Below are 23,063 nucleotides of genomic sequence, written 5' to 3'. Positions count from 1 at the left end.
CACTCGGCGCCTCCAGGGCTCTGGGCGCCGGAAACACGTGTGTGCTCACCTACGTGTACACACGTGAGCACACCTACAGCAGCAGGGGGCGCTCAGGCCGGCAGGGGGCAGCACAGACCCGGCTTGCAATTACCCGGCGCAGCCCCGAGGGAGGAGGGCGTGCTGCAGTCTCGGCGGCGGCGGCGGCGGCGGCGGCGGCGGCGGCGGCTGGAGGTGCAGCCTCCCAGGTGGGAGGCGGGGGCTGCGGGCTCAGGAAAAGGCGCCTTGGGAGAGGGCGCTCGGCGGGGCCTCCTCGGGCCCCGGGCGCGGCGCGGCGAGTGGGAGCGAGCGCGCCAGGAGCACGCAGGCGCCCTGCTCCGGCTGGCCCTCGGCTGGCGCGCGGCGCGGGAGCAGCCCGCAGCCCGCGCCCCCCGCGCCCCCCGCGCCCCCCGCGCCCCCCGCGCCCCTCGCGTCCCCCGGCCGCCCGCGGCCGCCCGTCGGGAGCAGCCCCTCGGCAGCCCGCGTAGGCCGCCGGCCCGGGAGAGCGTGCGGTAGCGGCGGCGGCGGGACGGCCCCGAGCGCGCCCTCCCGCCCGCGGCCACTTGCAGCCGGCGCTGGCCCGGCCGGCGCGCCCCGCAGGCGGCCGGAGCGCGGCCTCGGCCTCGGCGCGAGCTAGACCCGGGCCACAGCCCGCGAGAGGCGGCGCGGGCGGCCGAGGGCACTGACGGCGTCGCGGGGCGCTCCCGGGCGGCGGCGCAGCGGCAGCGGCGGCGCAGGGGGCGGAGGCAGGGGGCGCCCCCAGCCAGGATGCTGCGGTTCCTGCGCCGGACCTTTGGCCGCCGCTCCATGCAGCGCTACGCTCGGGGCGCGGCGGGGCGCGGGGCCGCCGGGCTGGGGGACGAGCGCGACGGGGGGCCGCGGGGGGGCCCGGCCGCCGCCTCCTCGGCGCTGCCCGCCGCTCCCGGGGGCAGCGTGTTCCCCGCGGGCGGCGGGCCCCTGCTCACGGGTGGCGCGGCGGTGCACATCTCCGCCGCCGGCGCCGCCAAGGCCACCCTCTACTGCCGCGTCTTCCTGCTCGACGGGACCGAAGTGAGCGTGGACCTGCCGGTGAGTGACGGGGCCTATCTGGGGCACTGGCACCCCGTGCCGCTTGGAGCAGCTCCCCCTCCTCCGGTGCTTGCCTCTGGGGCGCTCCCCTGGCCCTTCCCTGTGGATCCCCTCCCCCATTCCCTTTTCCGACCACTCCTTAACCCTGTTTCTTCTTGAACCACCCCGTCCCGGTCTCTTCCGAGTCACCCCTTCGGCCTGCGTCCCCTCCTTGGCACATTGCGCCGCGGGATTGCGCTTTCTTTGGTGCCCACTTAGTCCTTGGGGCCTCGCCCCCTCCCCAGTACACACAGTCCCCAAGTCCCGAGACCCCGCCCCCTTGGCGCGGGTGGCCGGTGTCCCCTTCCGTCCCTAGCTTCCCGCGGGGTCTTCCTGATGTTGCGTTATTGGATAGAAAAATTTCAAATCAATGTGAGGCCATCCCGGGGTGTCCAGCTTGTCCCCCGCAAACTCGCCATCAGGCCTTGGTGAGACAGCAGAGAGAAGAGCCTCTCGCCTGCAGGCGCCCCAAGTTTGGGAGGGGGATTAGGAGACCATTTCTGCTCTCTGCTGATCCCCTCTGGATATACCCCACTCCCATTCTCGGAGCCCCACATGCCCCGCAGCCTCTTAGGGGTATGGCGACTTGGGAGCTAACTCTAGAATCGGCTCTCTCGGACCTGCCCGCTTTGCACCGGCAGAACCCTTGCTGGGGCGCTGGGAGTCGATCCCGGGGTGCCCGCGGAACCAGGCGCGCCGGACTTTCCCCCTTGGGCACCTTGCGTGGGGTCGGCGGGGCACCCCAGGGCAGCGACGCCTGGGCCTGCGTCCAGGGCACCCGCCCACAGGTGGTTGCACCCCCGCCCCGTGCCAGCTGAGAGCTAGGCCGGCGCTGCTGTTCCCTGCAGGGCGTCCAGTTACCAGTGAGTCTTCCTGGCTGAGGGGGCCAGATCAGATCAAATCAAACTACACATTAACTGGGCGCCCACTGTGCACCCGGCGCTGCGGCAGACGGTGCCTTCGGGAATCTCTGGGTGTGACTGAGGACACAGCAGTAATTGAGCTTTAGATGAATGTTGCAGATCATCTTGAGGCTGTCAAGGGAAGAAATAACATACCCGGACTTCCAAGGAAGCATAAAGGCCTCCCCGGGTGGGAGAAATGTTTGGACTTCGTGTGAGAACTAGGCACATGTCAAATGGGTCTCAGATGGGAAAATCACATCCTGCCTGGCCTGGAGTTTAACGCTTCCCGGTGTAGGTTGAATTTCGAGACAGTTTCAATTTATGGCAATTTTATTTTTGTGGTTCTTTGTGCTCTCCATATCATTTTGCTATGAACATGAAAATACCCTTTTGGGGCCTTTTTATTGATGGAAAAGGAACCAACATTCGGGTGCTTAGAGCTGTTGACTTTAAAATAGCATTAAAATGTGACTGCTCCCCAAGAATGGGGCTCTCCAGCATTTATTCAGCTGAGAGAGGAGGCCTGAAGAGCAGGGGAGGATAGCGGAGCAGGCTGCCTCTGGAGTGGGCAGCTTGTGTTAGGAGAGGATGTGGCGTAGTTTGCATCTCGGATCTGGGAGAGGAATGCTATCCTTGGGAAGTTTGACAGTGCTCCTTGCTGGTGGTTTTCTCATCTGTTCCCTGGGGATGATTCGTTTATAAAATGTGTTGCTTGTCGGCTCCGAGAGAAAGTCTTAAATGGTGTGCATGGTGAATAGACCCAAACAGTTACACAAATGAACAGGTTGGGACAGGATGGCTGACTGATTACAGCCAGTGGATCCCTCACAGGAGTGTGGGGGAAGGGGACATTTGCATCCTAAAAGGTTTCTTCACTTTATAAAAGGCTGCTTGACAAAAGAATTCCCTGATCTCAGGTATTCCTAGAATGGCAGGTTTCTTGATTCCTTTATAATGTGACTTTGTGAAGCCCACATTTTTTTTATGTGTGTACACACACGTATATGCCCCTGTCCACAGGCAGATAAAAAGCAAATGCTGGCTTGTGTCATGTGAGCTCTCAGGGAGGAAAGATGAAGAAAAATCGCCAGTGGGCACAGCTCATCGATTTAAAGATTTATTAGATATTAGGTCTGCATCACAGTCTTCTAATCTTCCCAGATCTGAGTCTGTGTTCCTGTAATTAATTCTGAGTTACGAGGTTAACGCCAGGCGGCCAGCAGCTCCCTGATGCATTTGGAGCATTTGCTGCTCCTCAGACTCACTTCACTGGGCTCACTCTTTATGCTGTCCTTTTGGCATCTGGCCCCACTTGTCATTATTCTCTTTTGTGTTCCTGGATTTTTACCGCTTCCTGGGCCCTGGTGTCGCTTTGCTGCTTGTCCTAAGATAGGATTTACCTTTGACCGCGATACCCCAAGCTGGCTTCTCAGGCTCCCAGGGACGTTGCCCGGCTAACTGTGGCTCCTTTGTAATGAAAATCCTCAGGCAGCATTAGCCTCGAGAATTCCTTTGCTAAACCTCCTAAAAGTTGGCTATGTGCTGTCATAAACCTTTTTATTAGCCCTAGTCAGGACACTTGTGTTCTGAAATTGCCTGGAACACAATAACACCCTCAGTGTGTGACCATGCTGTGGCACCTCAGTCCAGTCCAGACCACATTTATTGGGCATCTCCAGTGTGCCAAGCTTTGTGCTACAGACACAAAGGTGAATGAGATGTGGCCTGGAGGCTCTTGGGAAACACAGGTGAATACACGTTTCTTGTATTCTGGCACACCCAGACAGGGTGCTGGGGCCAGATGGGATGGGGGAATTGGAAGGACTTCCTGGAGACTTTGATACTTGAGATTATAGGATCTCAGGTCCAGTGTCCCTTGACAAAGCCATGGGCCAATTGTTACATATAATAAAGAGAAAAGCGGCAGCAATTGTTTCGTCTGACAGGGCTTGGAGCCCCGTTCTCTGGTGGTAGGTTGAGTCATCTAGCATCCCTGAGTGTTTTTTTTTTTTTTTTTGGATATGGGGTCTCGTCTGTCACCCAGGCTGGAGTGCAGTGGTATGACCACAGCTCACTGCAGTTTTGATCTCCTGGCCTCAAGCGATCCTCCCACCTCAGCCTCTCTAGTAGCTGAGACTACAGGTGTGCACCACTACACCTGGCTAATTAAAAAGAAATTTTTTTTATAGACACGGGGTCTCCCTATATTGCCCAGACTGGTCTCAAACTTGTAGACTCAAACGATCCTCCTGTTTCAGTCCCCAACGGTGATGGGATTACAGCCATGAGCCACTGTGCTTGGTCCCTGGGTGTTCTTAACCTTTGCTCTGGATAGTCAGCAGCGGCTTTTCAATCTTTGATGAAACAAAATGTGAGTAAAAACATGTTTTAAAAGAACTCTATCTACAACATGCAGTCTGAAGTGGACTTGCCATACAAACCCAGCTTCCAGATGAGCCCTTGCTCGCCCTGCCTTGGACAGCACCTCCCTCTCCTTAACCCAGCCCAGGCTCGCCCAACCCTCCAGGTGTGGTCTGGTCAGAGCAGGGCAGGACTCCCTCCCTCGGCCTGCCCTAGACGCTTTCCTTCTATTAATGCAGCTGAAGATCCCATTAGTGTGCTTGGCAGCGGCACCCACTGTTGACTCATATTAGCTCTCTGTTGACTAAATCCCTGGCATCGCTTTTGCTCGTGTGGCTGTTGCTCAGCCCCGCCTCCCATTGCCCTGTGTGCTCAGTGTGGAAAGCTGTGAGGACGTGTGTCCAGCGAGTTAGCACTCCCACCATGCTGTGGAGGGAATGGCCCATGAGCTTTGTTGCATTTGGGGCAGTTGCCTTCCCTGCATCTGGAACTCAACATCGACTCATTGTGGTCCAGTGCAAACATGGAGGACTTCAGAATTCAAAGATCTACCTTTGCATATTACACCCTGGCTCTGCAGCTTTGGGCAATTTCAGCCCTCCGGACGTTCACTTCCTGGTCTTTCCAGTGGGGATGATGGGAGGATTCAGTGACGGGAAGGCCTCAATGTGCAACAGAGTGCTGAAAGGTTGCTGGTAGGTTGTAATCTTAGAAACTGCTCCTTCCTCTACTTTGGACTCTGGAAAGATTTGAAGAAGTTTCTAGTAATAGACATTAAAAAAAAAAAAAAAAATCTGTGCCAGGCAGGCTAACCATTGCTTGGCTTTTCTTTAGTGGAAATTGGAAGTTGGATGTAGTATGAGAAATGCTTTTTAAAAGTTTCACTTTGGATTTGAAAAGTGATTTATTTTTTCAGCAAAAACAGAAAAATGCAGGTTTTTCGAATTTTAGGACTGAAACCTCTGATCTGACATAACATACATGATACAACGTAAAGGTCATATGGCTTATTTTGGAATTGAAAGGGACCCTGGATAGCACCTCCCCAACCACTTGGAGAAACTGGGAAACTGTGGTCTGTGGCTGTAAAGTGATTTCCCTTTAGTCAGTCAATGAAAGAGTTGGAACAGGCTGCTTTGGGAACCCTGATTGTCAGCGTCTGTAGGTGTCAAGCGTAGGGTCAGCAGTGGGAGGGAAGACTAACCCCACCTCCTAACACAGGGTCATGGAAGGGGTTGGGGTACGTTCCTGGCAGTTGAAAATAGGACAGACTTTTCCAAACAGTGGAAAAACTCCAGCAAAATGACCCCAACTTCAGTGTACACAAAGTTCATCTGGGATTTTTTTTCTTTCAATTAAAATTCCCAGAGCACACCCCCAGAAATTGTGATTCAGTAGATGAGGAAGCTCAACTTTTAACAAGTACTGCAGGTGATTCTGAGGAAGGTGGTCCCTTCACAGCCAGTGGAAAACCCTGGCTTGAGAACTGTGAGAACAGAGGCAGCCGCACCCTGCGTTCGAAACTGCTGTAGCAATGGGGTGGGGGGTGGCAGAGGAGTTGGCAGTCTCTGAGCTGGGGCTTGACCTGTACTTGAGGGAGCCCATTTTTGTCACAGTGGAGTGGAGGGCTAGAGAAGGGACTGGAGATGAGTTGTGCCATTGCATTTGTCAGGTAAGGGGTGATGAGAACCTGGCTAGGAGAAGCGGGCAATGGTAGAGCAGCTCACAGGTGGAGTCAGGTGAGTATGCTGGGGAGGGTGAAGGCTGGAGGTAGCACCGTCTTCACTCTTGGTTGGGAAGAAATAAGGGACCTGCAGGAGGTCGGAGAATACAACTTCTTATCTGCAGTCTTTCCCAAGGCTCTGCTGCCGTGGGCACCCTGCCTTATCCCACACCTCTGTCTGGGTGACTTGCTTTTTCTGTCCCTACGGGGAACGTATTGGCTACAGTGGCCTTCCAGTGTTTACCCCACCCACACCCCCTCTCAGACCTGGAATGAGGCCTTGGGTATCTAGTGGGTCATGAGTTTGTGTCATTTTTGGAAATGCTTTCTTTGTTTTAAAAGGAAGACGGAGGTGAGGGGCGAGAGAGGGGTAATGAACACCCTTCTCAAAGGGGGTGTCCACGATACAAGCAAGCGCACCAACTACCCTTCTGCACTTACTGGATTTCATAGTGTTAATAAGGGGCGGGGGTTGGCCTGCAGGGGGAAGGGGCTGCAGCCCAGCCTCTCCCGTGCCAGTAACATGACCCTACACTGGTCCAGGGCTCTGAACAAATATTAACTTGCTAAGCCCTTTCACGTGCATAATCTCATTGAATTCTGTTCCTAGTACACTGCAGTGGATGAAGGCACAGGTCTGTTTCGTTCTGAAATAGCAGAAGGTCGATGGGGGTGGGGCCTTCCCTTAAATTCTTGCGTGGGGACTAAGAAGAAATCCAGCCTGGCAACCACAGAAATCCTCCGCCTACCATTTGTCCTCAAAACACGTGTTCCGTCCTTGCCCACTTCTTGACTCCCTTTGGCCGACTGGGGGTGGACTCCTCCCTGGGCTTCTCTCTGCCCTGCCTGGGGCCTTCTCCTCCAGCAGGAGCTGCCCTCCAGTCTCCACCTCTAGCCGGTGGCTGCTGCCTGTGGGCAGGGTCGGCTGCTGATTCATCTGGGTTCGTTTGCCAGGTTCGGGTGTGTGCTTCCCTCCCCACTTCTATTTCATGTTTAGAATGCATTCCTCACAGATCCATTCCAAAATACAGAGAGGTTGGGACAACATCTACAGTTTTGTTAGATAAGCACTGTTAAAATTCAGGTACACATTCATCTGTGCTTTTTTCATTCATATTTCGATATAAACATGTATTTAACATGATGAACTTATATGGGTTGATGGAATTCTCTCTCCCACCAGCTCAGCACAATTGAATAACGACGGTAGACCTGGAGCTTGTGTCTCCTTAGAGTGAGGCCTTTGGCCCTCTTCTCTGCATTTCCTGGGACTCTTAGCTGCAGTGGGGAGCCCCCCAGTGCTGGTTTGCCATCTGCACTGTCTGCTGTCTGCTGCCCCTGCCTCAGTAAGAAGCAGGCTGCCTGGTACTCTGACGCTCTTCACCGCAATTACCTTCTCTTGCTGGCAGGTTAAAGGTCTTGTTGATACGTCCTCAGAGTCCCCTTGCATCTGGGAGCACCTGCTATGGGGCGGTCTTGACTCTCTGTCCAGCCCAAGATGCCCATGACTCTGCTACCAGCCAGAGCTGATCTGGCAGAGTGGGGCTGGAGCCTGGCAGCATCCCGGGTGTGCCCCCACCCTAATCCCTCTAATCCCACACCTTCTGCAGCCTCCATGGCCTCTCTCTAGAGATGGATTAATTTTACTAGTCCCACTTGGTTTAATTTCTGGTTTATTTTGAATTGTTTTCCAAAATGTTTTTGTTTGCTCACAGTATGTTTTCTTCAGTCAGCAGAGGCTTACTGAGCCCTTAGACTGCGTTAAGCATGGGGGAGGGGTATCAGAGAGAGAAGAGTGTTTCTTCAGCACCCAGTCTAGAGGGGCAGACAGTGTAAATAGATACACATAAACCAATATGGTGGTGCTGGGGGTGAGTACCTGAACTGTGGTCTGGAGTTGGAAAGGTTTTTTTTTTTTTTTTTTTTTTTTCCTTTTTTTGGTAATGTTGTGATCTCGCTATATTTCCCAGGCTGGTCTGGAACTCCTGGCTTCAGGAGATCCTCCCACCTCAGCCTCCCAAAGCTCTGGGATTACAGGTGTGAGCCACCACACCTGGGCAGTTGGAGAAGGTTTGATCTCCAGAGTGACAATGGAATTGTCTCAAAGGATGTGTAGGGGTTCAGCTTTATCTGGGCAGAGGAAACAGCAGGTGCAAGCGCATGGACAATGGAGTCAGAAAAGCCTGACCCCTGGGCTCTGGGCTCCTTGGGGTAGGGGAGCCCGATGAGTTCTGGCTGTATCCCTGGATCTTAAAGGAGTGAGTGAGGGAGGGAGTACCCTTTGAAATGCAGATGATGTCAGGAGCCCATCGTAAAGACCAATTTAGGTGCTCTTCTTGTTCAATCCTCATAAAAACTGTGTTGATGGTTACTGTTGTTATTCCTGATTTGTAGAGGAGAAAATCAGGGCTTAGTAGAGAGGTTAAGAAACTTGTCCAAGGTCCTGTGGCTAGTGAAGGCAGACTCCTGCTTGATTTGTGGTCTGGGAAGGTCTCTGACAGTACAGCTGGGTGAGTGGGGTGGGAAGGCTCTGAGCTTACCCCAGAGGTTCCAAGCTGGATGGGGGCCCCTGAGCCCCCAAAGGGTTTTCTCCTTTGCAGGCCACTTGGGATTTCCAGAGATCAGATTTACTTCTTTAGTTAGACTCATTTAATGTCATTTCACTCGAGTGCCTAATGGTTTGATGGCCATAATTCAACACTCAGAAGTAGGTGATGTTTTTAAAAAGTACTTAATAGAACAACATTAAAATTATCTCAAAGAAAAACATTTTCATATTCCTATCCTGCTGCATAGCAACTGGTTGGTTTCACTTTGTTCCTTTCCATCTTTATGCTTTGGTATACATGTTTATAAGCGTGGTGTATATCCTTTAAAAAATGTTTTTTTCTTTTCTCCTCCCCATCCACGTTTCTTGACAGGCTTCTCACCAGTTTGGTGCCCTCTTTTGTGTGTATTCTAGAATACTTAAATTCAACCCTTATTCTCTGCCGTGTGTGATGTAGTTTGAGTGAGTAATACCTGTCTCTGGGGGCTTGGAGGTTGATATGCAAAGCACCTGATCACTTACGCATCAGGCAGCCCCGTCTCCAAGGCGTGCAAAATCTGTGTTGCTTCCCTTTATCGCTGCCGCCTGGGAAGGTGCACGTTATTATCCCCTTTGCAGATGGTCTCCGAGAGCAGATGGCCTCGGGCCACTCTGCTAGTAAGTATGGGAGAGCCAGATTGAATTTAGGTTTCCTGACTCATTTTCCAGTGCTCTTCCCCTCAGCTCATGCTGTGCACACCCAGCCTTCCTGTGTTAAATATGCGTTCTCTTCGAACTCCCAGGGAAGGTCAGAATTTCATGCAGTAAAATCCCCTGTCTCTTCTGAACCACTTTGCCTTTCAGCATCTCTGGCATTTGGATTCTGTCTAACATTTCTCAGCAATTTTTGCAGGTTCTTTTCCCCAAAGTCATAGCTGGCTGAGTGCCCAGCATTTTCTTCGTGAAGCTAAGAACTGAAAGATGATATCCCAAGGGTCCTGTCCCACCCGTGGGATCATCCGGTGCTCCTTGTTACCCAGCTCATTCCCCCTGGGTGAAATGGTCTACCCTGCAGCTGCGAGGATGCCAACTGCCTGGTTCAGCTGGTGCCTGCAGAGCTGGCATCCTCAGCCCTGTGGTGGCTTTTCCATGCCTTTCTCATGAGCTGAATGCTGCTGTCTGCTGCGTGGCATTCGCTCAGGTGAGTTGAAGTCGGCCCGACATGCATCTCCGTTGCTCTGCCTGCTCACCTGCTCAGCTGCACCTACCCTGAATAATGAATTGTTTTAAAAATCGTATTAATATACATAACATAAAATTTACTATTTTAACTGTGTTTAAGTGTACGCAGTAAAGTGGCATGAAGTACATTCTCACTGTTTTGCCACCATCACCACTGTCTGTCTCCAGACGTTTTTCATCTTCCCAAACTGAAACTCAGTCCCCGTTAAACATTAACTCCCCATTTTCACTCTCCCCAAACCCTAGCAACCACCATTCTACTTTTTGGTATCTGTGAATTTAGCTACTCTAGATACCTCATATAAGTAGAATCCTACAGTATTTGTCTGTTAGTGTCTGGCATATTTCACTTAGCATAATATTCTCAAGGTTCATCCATGTTGTAGGTAGCAGGTGTGAGAACTTCTTTCCTTGTTAACGCTGGGTGATGTTCTCTTGTAAGCGTACACCACGTATGGTTTATCTGTTTATCTTAGTGTGGATGTTTATGCAGGTCTGGACCTTCTTAACTCAGTCCTACCCATTTACTTGTGGCACTGCCACCGGAGACTTGGATGTCCCCAGCCCTCACCTTGTAGTTTTATTCTTGGATTCTGACACCTCTTCCCTGGGACTCTTCTGCGTCGTGCTGATCGTCTTCCAAGGCTGTCTGGGCTTCGTTTGGGGGTGTGTGGCAGACAAGTTGTTCTCCCCCTTACATTTTTGTCTGAGTTGCTCAGTGTTGGCAAGCCCTCTGTCCAGCACATTCTTTAGATTTTTAAATGATGAAATATAAATACAAAAGACTCTCTATAACATGAATAGTTTGAGAAAAACAACACAATGAACATCCTTGTGCCCACCACCCAACTTAGGAACAAAGACTGTCACCAATGCTGTGGAAGTCCCTGAATGCTCCGCCTCAGTCACGTTCCCCTCCCTCCATCCTCAAGTGTGTCTCTCATCCCTTTTCTTTACAGATTTTCTGCCTATGTACCTTTTCCTAAACAATATATGTTAGTTTTGCAGATTTGTGAACTGTATAGACGTGAATTTTTCCTTCAAAATTGTGTCAGTGAGAATCTGTGTCAATGAGCTGACTGGAGTTCTTACTTCTCTGTATTATTCCATTGCATGCATATACTGGAATTTATCCTTTGTGGACATTTGGGATGTTTTCACTTTGGAACTATTGGAAAAAAAAAATACTGCTTTGAACTTTCTGGAATTGGTCTTTGGTATACATGTGTCAGGAAGCATCTCTCCTGGGTGTGTGTACCTGGGAGGAAGAGGGGGTGGGGCCCTTTATAATTACACAAAATTGTTTTCCAGAGTCCCCACAGTGTATAAAAGCCTCCTTGATCCATTCTTCTCCAGTACTTGGCATTGTTAGCTGCTTTGTTTGATTTTAACCAGGGTAGTAGGAGTTAGTGGGACCTTTGTGGTCTCTACTTTCCCCAAGTTGTTGATGGGGTTGAGTACCTTTCATCTGTCCGTCTCTCTCTTTCTGTGTGTGCGTGTGTGTGTGTGTGTGTGTGTATTATTAAAGTATGTACATACTTTAATAATAGAGATGGGATCTGGTTATGTTGCCCAGGCTGTTCTCAAACTCCTGGCCTCCAGCAGTCCTCCCACCTCAGCCCCCAAAGAGCTGGCACGTGGGAGCCACTGCACCTGGCCAGGGTTGAGCGTCTTTCATATGTTGTTAGCAATCTGTAGTCCCTCCCAGAATGCTTTGTGATTTTCACCTGTGTTTTTAGGTGGAGTTGGAGTTGTATTTTTCTCATTGGCCCTGGACTCCATGAGACTGTCTTCTGTATCCCCTTCTTCTTCTGAGGTCATCTCAGGGGAACAAGGGAGCGAACACTGTGAGCCCCCAAACTGTCAAGCTTCCTTGGCCGGTCTTTCCTAAGTAGGAATTAATGTTTTGACTTCACTTTCACTGTGAATGAGCTGAAGTCGGTGCTGCTGGTGGCTTTTTGTGAGAGCAACTGCGGGATCTATAGTATTCACATCAGTTCTGCCCACTCTTTTTGAAGTTTTTATTATGGAAATTTCTAAGCATATTCCAAAGTAGTAAGAACTATATATGGACCCTAAGTACTTTCTGCCTTCATTTCTGTACTTATCAGTTTATGGCCACTCTCCTCTTTTTTATACCCCTCCCTACTGCCCTTTCCTGATTATTTTAAACAAATTCTAAACATGTAATTTCTTTTTTCTTTTCTATTTTTTTTTTTTTTTTATGACGGAGTCTCTCTCTGGGGACTAGAGTGCAGTGTGTGATCTCGGCTCACCACAACCTCTGGCTCCAGGATTCAAGCGATTCTCCTGCCTCAGCTTCCCAAATAGCTGGGATTACAGGCACGTGCTACCACGCATGGCTAATTTTTTGTATTTCTAGTAGAGACAAGATTTCACGATGTTGGCCAGGCTGGTCTTGAAATCCTGACTTCACGTGATCTGCCTGCTTCAGCCTCCCAAAGTGCTGGGATTACAGATGTGAGCCACCATGCCTGGCCTAAACATGTAATTTCAAACATGTATTTCAGTATGTATCTCTAAAGGATAAGGATCAGTTTTAAAAAAATAGAGTTAGTTGTGCTAGCACACACCTGTGGTCTCAGCTACTTGGGAGGCTGAGAGGGGAGAATCACTTAAGTCCAGGAATTCGAGGCCAGCCTGAGCAACATAACAAGACCTCATGTCAAATATATATATATATATATATATATATATATATATATATATATATATGTACACACACACACAAACACATACACACACACACACACACACTCATCTCCCTAATGCTATTAAAACCTCCAAAAATAATGAACAATTACTTTTTGGTGTCGGATATTCAGTCAATATTCAAATTTTCCTCTTTGGTTTTGAGCAAGGTTTTTTCATTGCATTTGATAGATATTCCATCTAAGGCTCTTAACCTAAATACCTCCCCCCTCACCTTTCTGAGCCATTTATCTGTTGAAGAAGTAAGGTCATTTGTCCTGTTGCAGTTTGCTACTTTCTTGGTTTTGTTGATTGCGTCCTCAACATTGGTCACCCCTGAGGCAGTTAGTACAAGGGATGGCCTTATTTCAAGCATCTGATCAGGGCACACAGAGACCAGACAGATCCTTATCCTCAGGAAGGCTGAGTGGAAGATCAGTGACTGCACCTGTTGTGACAAATGCCCCAGAGCACTTTAAACCATCTCAGAGGTAAAGGTGGGAGGTGGTGAGTGGCGGGGGAGAGTTCACCCTAGGAGAGTAAGCAACCAGGAAAGTACCAGAGAGGAAACTTTGGGCTCTGAGGACAAGGTGGAGGACAATGACAAGGTCAGGAGTCCTGCCTTCTGCTCAGCGTGTCAGAGAGCCGAGCCATCCTCCTCTTTTCTGCCGGAGGTTACTTCTTTGAAGAAGTCCAAATTCTTGTCTTTGGAAAGTTTTCAGTAGATGTCATGGAAGCGTCTTTTCACCCTATGTCTGCCTTTTGTTTCTTCATCAGCTTCCCAACCCTGCTGTTGAATGTCTTCCTTGAGCATGGGTCCTTCCTCCCTCTGGCTCACTCCTGTTTGGGTCCCGTTCATACACTCGCCAGGCCCTTCATGAGCCCTTTCTGTCTCTCCTGGCTGGAGATGCCAGCAGACATTTTAGGGAATGCAGAATCAATGAGAAGGGAGTTGTGCCAAGTGTGAGACAGTTTGAACCGGTGGGGCCCGCCGCTGAGGGAGCCTTTAGAGAACACCTGGTCCAAATTCTCATTCTTGGGATGGGGAAAGGCCTTTCCTGTCTGTCTTGGAGGGCCCACGGCTGCTCACTCCAGCCTGCTGCTGCTCACCTGTGGCAAATGAACAGTAATGAGTGTGTAACAAGTACAGCTTCCTGCACACAGCTCCCCAGCTGTCACGAGTGACATCCAGCAGCCTCTTTGCCCCTCTCAGGCTCTGTCACCTCTGAAAGCAACCAGGGTTCTCAACCCCGGCACATGGGGGATGAGGGTTTCTCCAGCTCTCCAGCCTATGTGATGGACGTGGGCTTCATCTAGGGAAGGCTAGTAGACTGTAAAAGCCTACAGGGGTTAGTTATTAACCTGCAGTGCACTCTCGACAGCCCATTCCGTGGCATTTCACCGACCGGAGTCCTTTTATTGCTCTTGCCTGCTGGGGCCTGAGACCGAAGGCCCACATTACCTCCTGCTCAGTTGGTGGCAATCTGTATTGGGTGGCATCAGTGCCACTTTGATAATAGCAAGAGTGGCTGGTCAAAGTCCAGGGAGGGGCCCAAGCTAGCTTGGAACTGGCCCAGGTCATGCACGCAGCTGGCAGTGACAGATCCATCGGGACACTTCAGGGTGAAACCTGAGAAAGGAGGTCTGGGATATGGGATATTGTAATGGGAGAGCAGGAAACTTAAGGTCAGAGGTGTTTGTTTAGGATACCTCAGTATTCTAGAGCTGTGGGATTTATTTTGCTTTGAAGTCCAGAAGTATTTAGCTTTATTCTAAACGTGGTGAAGTTCCTCTTATTTAAAGAGGCTCCTGAAAAATAAAGGAAAAATTACATGCTGTCTTTTAAAAGGAAAAGGATTGTGTGTACTATAATAGAATTACTGCAAATGTCGTTTATTAACTCACTTCAGGGAATGAGCTCTTCCACGTAGGTAAGTTTTCCAGCTAGTTACAGTTGTTTCCATTTACTGAAAACTGTTTTATTTCAGCTATTTCATTTATTTCTGGAAGAAAAACCAACAGCAGAGCGTCTAGTGTATGTAAGGCCCTGTGCAAGGAATATGGAATGGTCAAACGTATCCCCTCTAAAGGAGCTCATTTAGGGTGCGGTGTGGAATTGTTAATTGCATTGCCTTGACTTTGCCTTTGTGGCTCCCCGTCATCGTGCTGTGCAGTCCTCTCCTGGTCTGCAGGCCTCCAGTGCTTGCTTCCCCAGAGGACATGAAGGTTCAAGTCCCTCCATCCCCTCTCCCCAGGAGACTCAGGCTTCTACATCCCCTGGATTCTTGGGTCAGCTCTGTATAGTCTTCTGGCCTTCAAAGCATTGCTTTACTTTCTGCCTTTTTGAGGATTGGCTGCCTGATCAGTTATTAATACAACAGTGATTTTCAACATTTACTACATGCTTAGAATCTTCTGAGGAGTTTTTCAAAGTCCAGCTTCTAAGGCATTCCCCTGAGTACTACCACCAAGATTGCTGGGTTTAGGAGGTGGAACCCCTTCACCAGAATGTTTTTTTATTTGTTTGTTTTGAGACAGTCTAGCTCTGTTGCTTAGGCTGGAGTGCAATGGCACGATCTTGGCTCATTGCAACCTCCACCTCCTAGGTTCAAGTGATCCTTCTGCCTCAGCCCCCCAGTAGCTGGAATTACAGGAACGTGCCAGCATGCCCGGTTAATTTTTGTATTTTTAGTAGAGATGGGGTTTCACCATTTTGGCCAGGCTGGTCTCAAACTGCTGACCTTAGGTGATCCACCTGCCTTGGCCTCCCAAAGCACTGGAATTACAGGCATGAGCCGCCACGCCGGCCCAAAATCTTTTTAAACTCCTCAAGTGATTCTGAGGTGCAGTCAGGTTTGAGAAACAATGTTTACAGGCCCCCTTCCCTTACTTTTGTATAGTGTTGCAGATTTAGATCAGACTTTCACCTTTCATTGTTTCATTAAATCCTTATGGCACTGCCTTGAGAGAATTTTGGGTGTTCTTATTTTATAGAAAGCTCACCAGTAAGATTTTGGCCCTGTATCCCACTGCTAGTAAATGACTAAAATAAACTTAAAGTCATTTCCAGGCCAAGTCCACTTCTCCAGGTTTTCTTCGTGGCTGTTGCCCTGGTGGCTCTCGGCAGCTCCCAATGCCCCCTTTACTTCTGTGTACTTGTGCTGCCTTCTTTTTTATTTGTATTTTATTCTTTTTTTTTGAGACGGAGTATTGCTCTGCCGCCCAGGATGGACTGCAGTGGCGCGATCTCAGCTCACTGCAACCTCCACCTCACATGTTCAAGTGATTCTCTTGCCTCAGCCTCCTGAGTAGCTGGATTACAGGTATTGGGCCACCATGCCTGGCTAATTTTTGTATTTTTAGTAGAGACCATGTTTCACCACATTGACCAAGGTGATAGGGAACTCCTGACCTCAGGCGATGTGCCCACCTCCGCCTCCCAAAGTGCTGAGATTACAGGTATGAGCCACTGTTTGGCCTTTAATTTTTATTTTGAATTTTCGAAACAGTCTTGCTCTGTTGCCCAGGCTGGAGTGCACCTCTGCCCCCTAGGTTCAAGTGATTCTCCTGCCTCAGCCTCCCGAGTAACTGGGATTACAGGCGCCCGCCACTGCGCCCAGCTAATTTTGTATTTTTTGTAGAGATGGGGTTTCACCATGTGAGCCAGGCTGGTTTTGAACTCCTGACCTCAAGTGATCCATCCACTTTGGCCTCCCAAAGTGGTGGGATTACAGGCCTGGGCCCCTGTACCCAGCCTGTGCTCCCTTCTTATTGGCTGATTCTTATCCCTTAAGAGCCTAGCCATCTTTCAGGGCCTGTCTCAGATGATGCCACATTTACAAAGCTTATCCCACCATTCCCCACATCCTCCCACCCCACCACCCCACCTTCCCCCGCTTCTCCCACTTCTCCCATATAGCATTCCCTCTCCTCCTAGGAGCTTGCAGGGCACTTTTTTTGCTTTGGATGAGACCTAGCACATTTCATGTGATAGTAATTCTGTTTATAGTCATTCAAGCAATAGATAACATTATTGACCTTTTTATTTTTTGCAAGTGATTTTTTAAATTGTGGTAAAATATACATGACACAAAATCGACCATTAGTGACATTTAGGACATCGACAGTGTTGAGAAACCATCATTACTATATTACTATCTGGCTCCGGAATATTGTCATCACCCCGAAAGGAACCTTCTACCTGTTGAGCAGTCATTCCGCCCCTGTTCCTAACCCCTGACAGCTGCCCATCTCTCTTCTGTCTCTCTGGATTTGCTGTCACTGCGTATTTCATATAAATAGAATCATGTAACACTTGGCATTTTATGTCTGGCTTCTTTCACTCAGTGTTATGTTTTCAAAGTGTATTGACCATTTACATTGTTCCAAGCCCTTTCCATGGCTTAACTCTGACCCCTCATGCCCCCATGGAGTAGGCGGTTCCTATTGGTATCCTCGTTATACAGGAGATTGAGGAACAGAGAGGTCAGGCAACTACTAGAGAACACACAGTGCCTGAGTGCTCTTGGCCTCTACACTGTCCTGCTGGTCTCTGCCGTCGACTTTGACCTTTAGAAGGGCAACAATGAAGCACCAGGAAAGAATTCATCTATGATATAAGAACAACATATGATTCAGCTCCAGAAGCAGAAACCATTAGAGGTTCCCCTCGGGTATGCAGAACAGAATTACTGGGGTAGATTGTGCACATACAGCTCTCAGCTTAATTGGAGTGAGTCAGTATTGCCATGAATTTCCCACAAATGTTAGGGGTCAAGTATAGGATTGTATACCTAGTATTGGAAGCCAGCTGACGTTTTAGTACCTCTGAAATGTTGAAGAATTATGGGTCTTAAGGACTCAGAAAGGCAGAGGTACCCCAAGTAAAGGTTTCGTTTCAAAGTGGTGCTTACTATGTGCCAGACACAGTTCTGAGACTTTATGTATCTTTACTTGGTTAATTCTCACAAAACCTTTACAAGGTAGCTACTGCCCTGTTTTATGGATAAGGAAGCAGAAATGCAGAACAGCTAAATTATCTCATCAAGGTCTTGCCACTAGAATGTGGGGTACTCAGGAAGTCTGGTTCCCGCGTCCATCTGCTTCATTTTCCTTTTAAAAACTTTTTAATTTTATATTTTCGGTTATAACATACCTTTTCCAAGGCAGTGAGAACAGAGCAGCCTAGTTGCTTGAATAGGACAAGAAAAAGGGAAAAAACATAATGGGAAAAGTACTGATTTTATTTTATTTTTTATAAAAGTTATCCTGTCATATCAGTGCTGTGCCTTTAATAAAAATAAAAGGCTGAGGGTGGTGGCTCACAGCTGTAATCACAGCACTTAGGGATACTGAGGCTAGAGGAGTGCTCGAGCCCAGGAGGTCCACACCAGCCTGAGCAACATTGCAAGAGACCCCTTCTCCACAAAAAGAAAAGAAAAAAAAAAAGTTTAAAATAAAAATGGTTTTTACAATTTTCACCAAGCGATCACCACTTCATTAACATTTTGGTGTATATTCTTGCCTCTTTTTTTTCTAAGTATGGAGAAAAAGTTTTTTCAACAAAAATGGGATTATAGTATGTATACTCTTTCCTCCCCTCTCCCCTCTCCCCTCTCCCCTCTCCCCTCTCCCCTCTCCCATCTTCCCTCTTCCTCCTCCCTCCTCCCCCCTCCCTCCTCCCTCCCCTCTCCTTTCTTTCCTCTTCTTTTCTTTTCTCTTTTCTTTTCTTTTCTTTTCTTTTCTTTTCTTTTCTTTTCTTTTCGAGTTGGGGTCTCAGTCTATCACCCAGGCTAGAGTACATTGGCATGGTATGGCTGACTGCAGCCCAGACTCCTGGGCTTGAGTGATCCTCCCGCTTCAGCCTCCCAAGTAGCTGGGACTACAGGCCCATGCTACTGCGCCCAGCTTCTTTTTCCTTTAATTGTGAGAAAATGTAAGCTTAATCTGTACACTATACTGCCTCTTATGTTTGAAGGAAAGCTTAGGGACATCTGGTTCTCATAATGGGAAGGAGAAATCTTATCTTTGTAGCCAGGGAGGCAGCTGCATCCTGGTACAGAAGGATCCAGACTGGCTATGCTGCGGGAAGGCACATTACTGGGCATAAGTTTATGGCTCATGATAAGACCGAGGCTGGCCAACAAGCTCTGAGGTCCCGTGGAGAACGTTGGAGCTTTGTGTGTGTTCCCAGTGCTCATGATAATCCCCTGAGGTCAAGATACCTCAGGACCCTCACATCCCTGTCAGTCATGGCAGAGCAGGTTCTGCTGGTCCCATTTGGCTAAGGAGCTAGTTGTTTGGGGCTGAATTGTGGCCCCTTCCATCTTCCCCAAATTCATCTGTTGAAGTCCTAACCCCCAGGACCTCAGAATGTGACTATATTTGGAGATAAGGTTTTTAAAGAGGTATTTAAATTAAAAGGGGTTCCTAGGGCAGGCCCTAATCCAGTATGACTGGTGTCCCCTAAAAACAAGAAATTTGGACACAGACCTGTACAGAGGGAGGGCATGTGAAGACACCGGAGAAGACGGGCATCTGCCAGCCAAGAAGAGGCCTCAGAAGGAACCAGCCTTGTCCACACCTTGTTCTTGGACTTCCAGCTTCCAGAGCTATGAGAAAATAAATTTCTTTCTTTCTTTCTTTTTTTTTTTTTTTTTTTTTTTTTGAGACAGAGTCTCATTCTGTCACCGAGGCTGTGTTGAGGTCTTGGCTCACTGCAACCTTTGCCTCCTGGGTTCAAGTGATTCTCCTGCCTCAGTCTCCAGAGTAGCTGGGATTACAGATACCTGCCACCACGCCTGGCTAATTTTTGTATTTTTAGTAGAGATGGGGTTTTCACCATGTTGGCCAGGCTGGTCTCGAACTCCTGACCTCGTGATCCACGTGCCTTGGCTTCCCAAAGTGTTGGGATTACAGGTGTGAGCCATTGCACCTGGCCTTTTTTTTTTTTTTTTTTTTTTTTACGGAGTTTTGCTCTTTTGCCCAGGCTAGAGAGTGAAGTGATGTGATCTCAGCTCACTGCAACCTCCGCCCCAGGGTTCAAGCGATTCTTCTGCCTCTCTTAGCCTCCCAAGTAGCTGGGATTATAGGCGCCCGCTGTCATGCCCGCCTAATTTTTGTATTTTTAGTAGAGATGGGGTTTCGCCATGTTAGCCAGGCTGATCTTGAATTCCTGACCTCAGTTGATCCACCAACCTCAGCCTCTCAAAGTGTTAGGATTACGGCATGAGCCACTGCGCCTGGCCAAATTTCTGTTGTTTAAGGCACCCAGTCTGGGGTACTTTGTTACAGCAACCCTAGATGGTAACCTGTTACGGTAGCTAAGGCCCTGGAAGTGGTATTTGTCCTTTGAGTCTTTCTAGTGCATGGCCACCTCATCATGCATCTGACATAACCACATTACCAGGTAGAATGACTTGGGTGTCATCTAGCCAGGCAGATAAAGCCACGTTGGGGGTTCATTGGAAGTAGAGGTGGATTTTGATTGAGGATGGCTTTGGGGGAGGTAGTGCTAGACTCATTTTTACCCTGAGTGGTGGAGGATTATGGTCCAGGTAGAAGATGTGTAATGGACATGCAGGTGGAGGACGTGTTTGGAAACAGAGTGGGAACGCTGAAGCAGAAGAGGTGGAAAGAAGGCCAACACCACTGAATGGTTTTGAGCAGAGAAGTGTTGTGCTTGGAGTGTTGGCTCTGCAGGGCGCTTGAAGGTGGACAGTCATGCGAAGAGGTGGTTAGCTGTATTGCAGATTTAGAGTGGGGACTGGAAGGGCAGATACAGTGGAGTTTGTGTGCTTGGAACCCAGTGGATTTGCTGGTTGGATCCACTGCGGGGAATTGCTGGAGTGCTGAGATGCGGCCCCCATGTTCTGTGCATGGCAGGTTAGTGAGGTTGAGAGACCAGGATGTAGAGCAGCCATAGGAAAGGGCCCTGGCACTGTGTTTACTGGATCCTTGTTTTTGTAAAGTTTGCAAGTGTACGCCCTGTTTGTATTTTTTTTTCTTTAAAAGGACCAAAAAGTAAGCTGGGTGTGGTGGCACGCGCCTATAGCCCCAGCCACGCGGGAGGTTGAAGCAGAAGGATCGCTTGAACCCGGGAGGTGGAGGTTGTAGTGAGCTGATGTCATGCCGCTGCCCTCCAGTCTGGGCGACAGAGTGAAACGCAGTCTGAAAAAAAGAAAAGGCCCCTCAACAGTATAAGCTTTAAGGAGCCACAAAACTAGGATTCATTTCTGGTTGTATTTTAGATGAGGCCAGTGGGTCAGACACCTGGAGGGGGTTTAGTATGTGTCTGAATGGAACGCATACCTGGCAGTCCAGCATAGGGGACAGAAGTGGAGAGGAGCAGTAGCCGGTGCCTGTAGAATGTTTGCTGTCTGCCAGGCTCTGGGCTAGCTGCTTTTCATGGACTCTCAGTTCACAGAGACCCTGAGCAGAGGTGCTAGTGTTGCTGCTACCTGGTCGTACAGGTGAGAAAAAGAAGACCACTGCTACTCCGGGCCCCTCTGCCCTGGTGCCCCAAACCTGTGGGGAGTTGACATTTTCAAGGGACAGAGAGCAGCAGAGACAGGCATTTATTGAGGACGTGCTGTATACACAGAACCAAGCTGGGCTCCAGGTAGATGACTAAGTCAGAGATGCCACTCTTTCCCCAAGTAACGGCCACTTGGGTGAGAATATGTGTCTTTTGCATCTGCAGAGAACTCTATGGTTTTTACGTGCTTTTACCCAGTTTGCTTGCTCAAGGGGAAGAGCAGGGATAGGAGACCAAAAAAAAAAAAAGGAAGGTGGTCTACCTTGCTTCTCTGGGGATGTTGAAAGTTGACCCTGGGTGACCAGAGCTCTGGCATAATTATTTTGCTTCATTTTAGGTGCAGGAACTGGCATCTGTAACATGGGACCAAGAGAAGAAGAAGCAGGACTTGAATGATTTATTGATAATAATGGTTCTGAATCCAGTTATTATTTATTTTTGAGACAGGGTCTTGCTCAGTCTCCCAGACTGGAGTACAGTGGCACGATCATGGCTCACTGTAGCCTGGAACTCCAGTGCTCAAGAAATCCTCCGCCTCAGCCACCTGAGTATCAGTTGGGATTATTTTTATCAGAAATATTTATCTCAATGCAGTGTAGCTTATCCACATAAGACGGCACAGGAAGTACGTAGATGTGTCTACATGAGATTAACCAACACTGAATATTGAAGGCTCTTTTTTTTTTATTCATGTACGTTATACTGAGTGAAATTAACCTTATGCCAAAGAGTAGCCTCTGAACTCATCTGTGGTGAAAACAAATGAGAATAACGGTTGCCTTGGGGGATAGGGGAGCTCAGGGATTGACAGGGAAGGGGCCTCCCAGGAACTTTCTGGGGAGATGAGAAGGGGCTGAGTAGCAGAGGAGTGTGGGGTACATAGGTTTTCCATTTGTCAAAGTAGACTGGCTTAGATTTGTACATTTCAGTGCAAATGCAATTTACTACCATCCCCCAAAAAGAAGTATAAAAAAATTAATGGTGGGCCGGGAAGGCATGAAAAGATGATACGCAGTGTTGATCATTATCAAAGCTGAGTGACAGGTGTTTACTGTACTCTTCTGTTGACTTTGTGTTTATTTGAAATTGCAATCTTTGCTGATTCCTCCTTCCGAGAAGTCAGCCTGTTGTCTCCTGGGGCAAATGCAGGATCTCAGGGCAGTGGGGTTGAGTAATAGTAAGAAGAGTGTTTGTTTTGTGTTTTCAAATTGCCATTTTATTTTTATGTTGTTAGTTGTTGGAAATAGTGATGTGGAATAAGGCATATGTCAAAGCACAGGTTGAGCAGGGCTATGATGGCCATGAGTATAGGTGTAATGAGGCTATTACTTTGTGTCAGTTCTTGAGTCATTTGGGTAGAAATCCTGTTAGTGGGGGCAGTTCTCCTAGGGATAGTAGAGTAACAAGGACTATGGATGTTAGTAGTGGTAACTTACTTCACATATAGGATAGTGGTAATGTTGTAGCGCTTGTATTTGTATTGATTTTGTTGTTGTTGTTTATTTCTTTGTTTTTGAGACTAAGTCTTGCTCTGTTGCCCCTGCTGGAATACAGTGGCACGATCCTGGCTCACCGCAACCTCCACCTGCTGGGTTCAAGCAATTCTCCCACCTCAGCCTTCGGAGTAGCTGGGATTAAAGGCGCCCACCACCATGCCTGGCTAATTTTTGTGTTTTTAGTAGGGTCAGGGTTTCATCATGTTGGCCAGGCTGTTCTCAAACTCCTGATCTCAAGTGATCCGCCTACCTCGGCCTCCCCAAGTGCTGGGATTACGCATGAGTAACCATGCTCAGCCTGTATTTGTATTGAATAATATAAATATGGTTACTGTTAATATTAGGTAAAGTAATAGATTTAAGATTGTGATGGCAGGGTTGTGAGTTAAAATTGCGACTGTTCAACCTATATGAGCAATTGACGAATATGCTAAAA

The 23,063-nt window shown here is 48.9% G+C and overlaps 1 protein-coding gene across 6 annotated transcripts in view; it reads left to right on the top strand.

Annotated features, from left to right (window-relative positions):
* Positions 1-536: 536 nt before the first annotated feature.
* EPB41L4B (erythrocyte membrane protein band 4.1 like 4B) overlaps positions 537-23,063 on the top strand; it is a 163,193-nt gene continuing 140,666 nt past the window's right edge. The window contains exon 1 of one of the 6 annotated variants that reach the window (XM_074395140.1): positions 537-1,086. In XM_074395140.1, coding sequence (XP_074251241.1) covers positions 787-1,086 — 300 coding nt within the window. In that variant the 5' untranslated portion in view covers positions 537-786. The remainder of the gene's footprint in view (positions 1,087-23,063) is intronic. The other 5 variants (XM_074395142.1, XM_074395143.1, XM_010335985.3 and 2 more) reach the window with 5 other exon arrangements.

Source organism: Saimiri boliviensis, chromosome 2 (assembly GCF_048565385.1).
Source record: "Saimiri boliviensis isolate mSaiBol1 chromosome 2, mSaiBol1.pri, whole genome shotgun sequence".
Lineage (NCBI taxonomy): Eukaryota > Metazoa > Chordata > Mammalia > Primates > Cebidae > Saimiri > Saimiri boliviensis.
The sequence above is the reverse complement of the archived record's forward strand: the minus strand, read 5'-3'. Positions and strand labels throughout refer to the sequence as shown.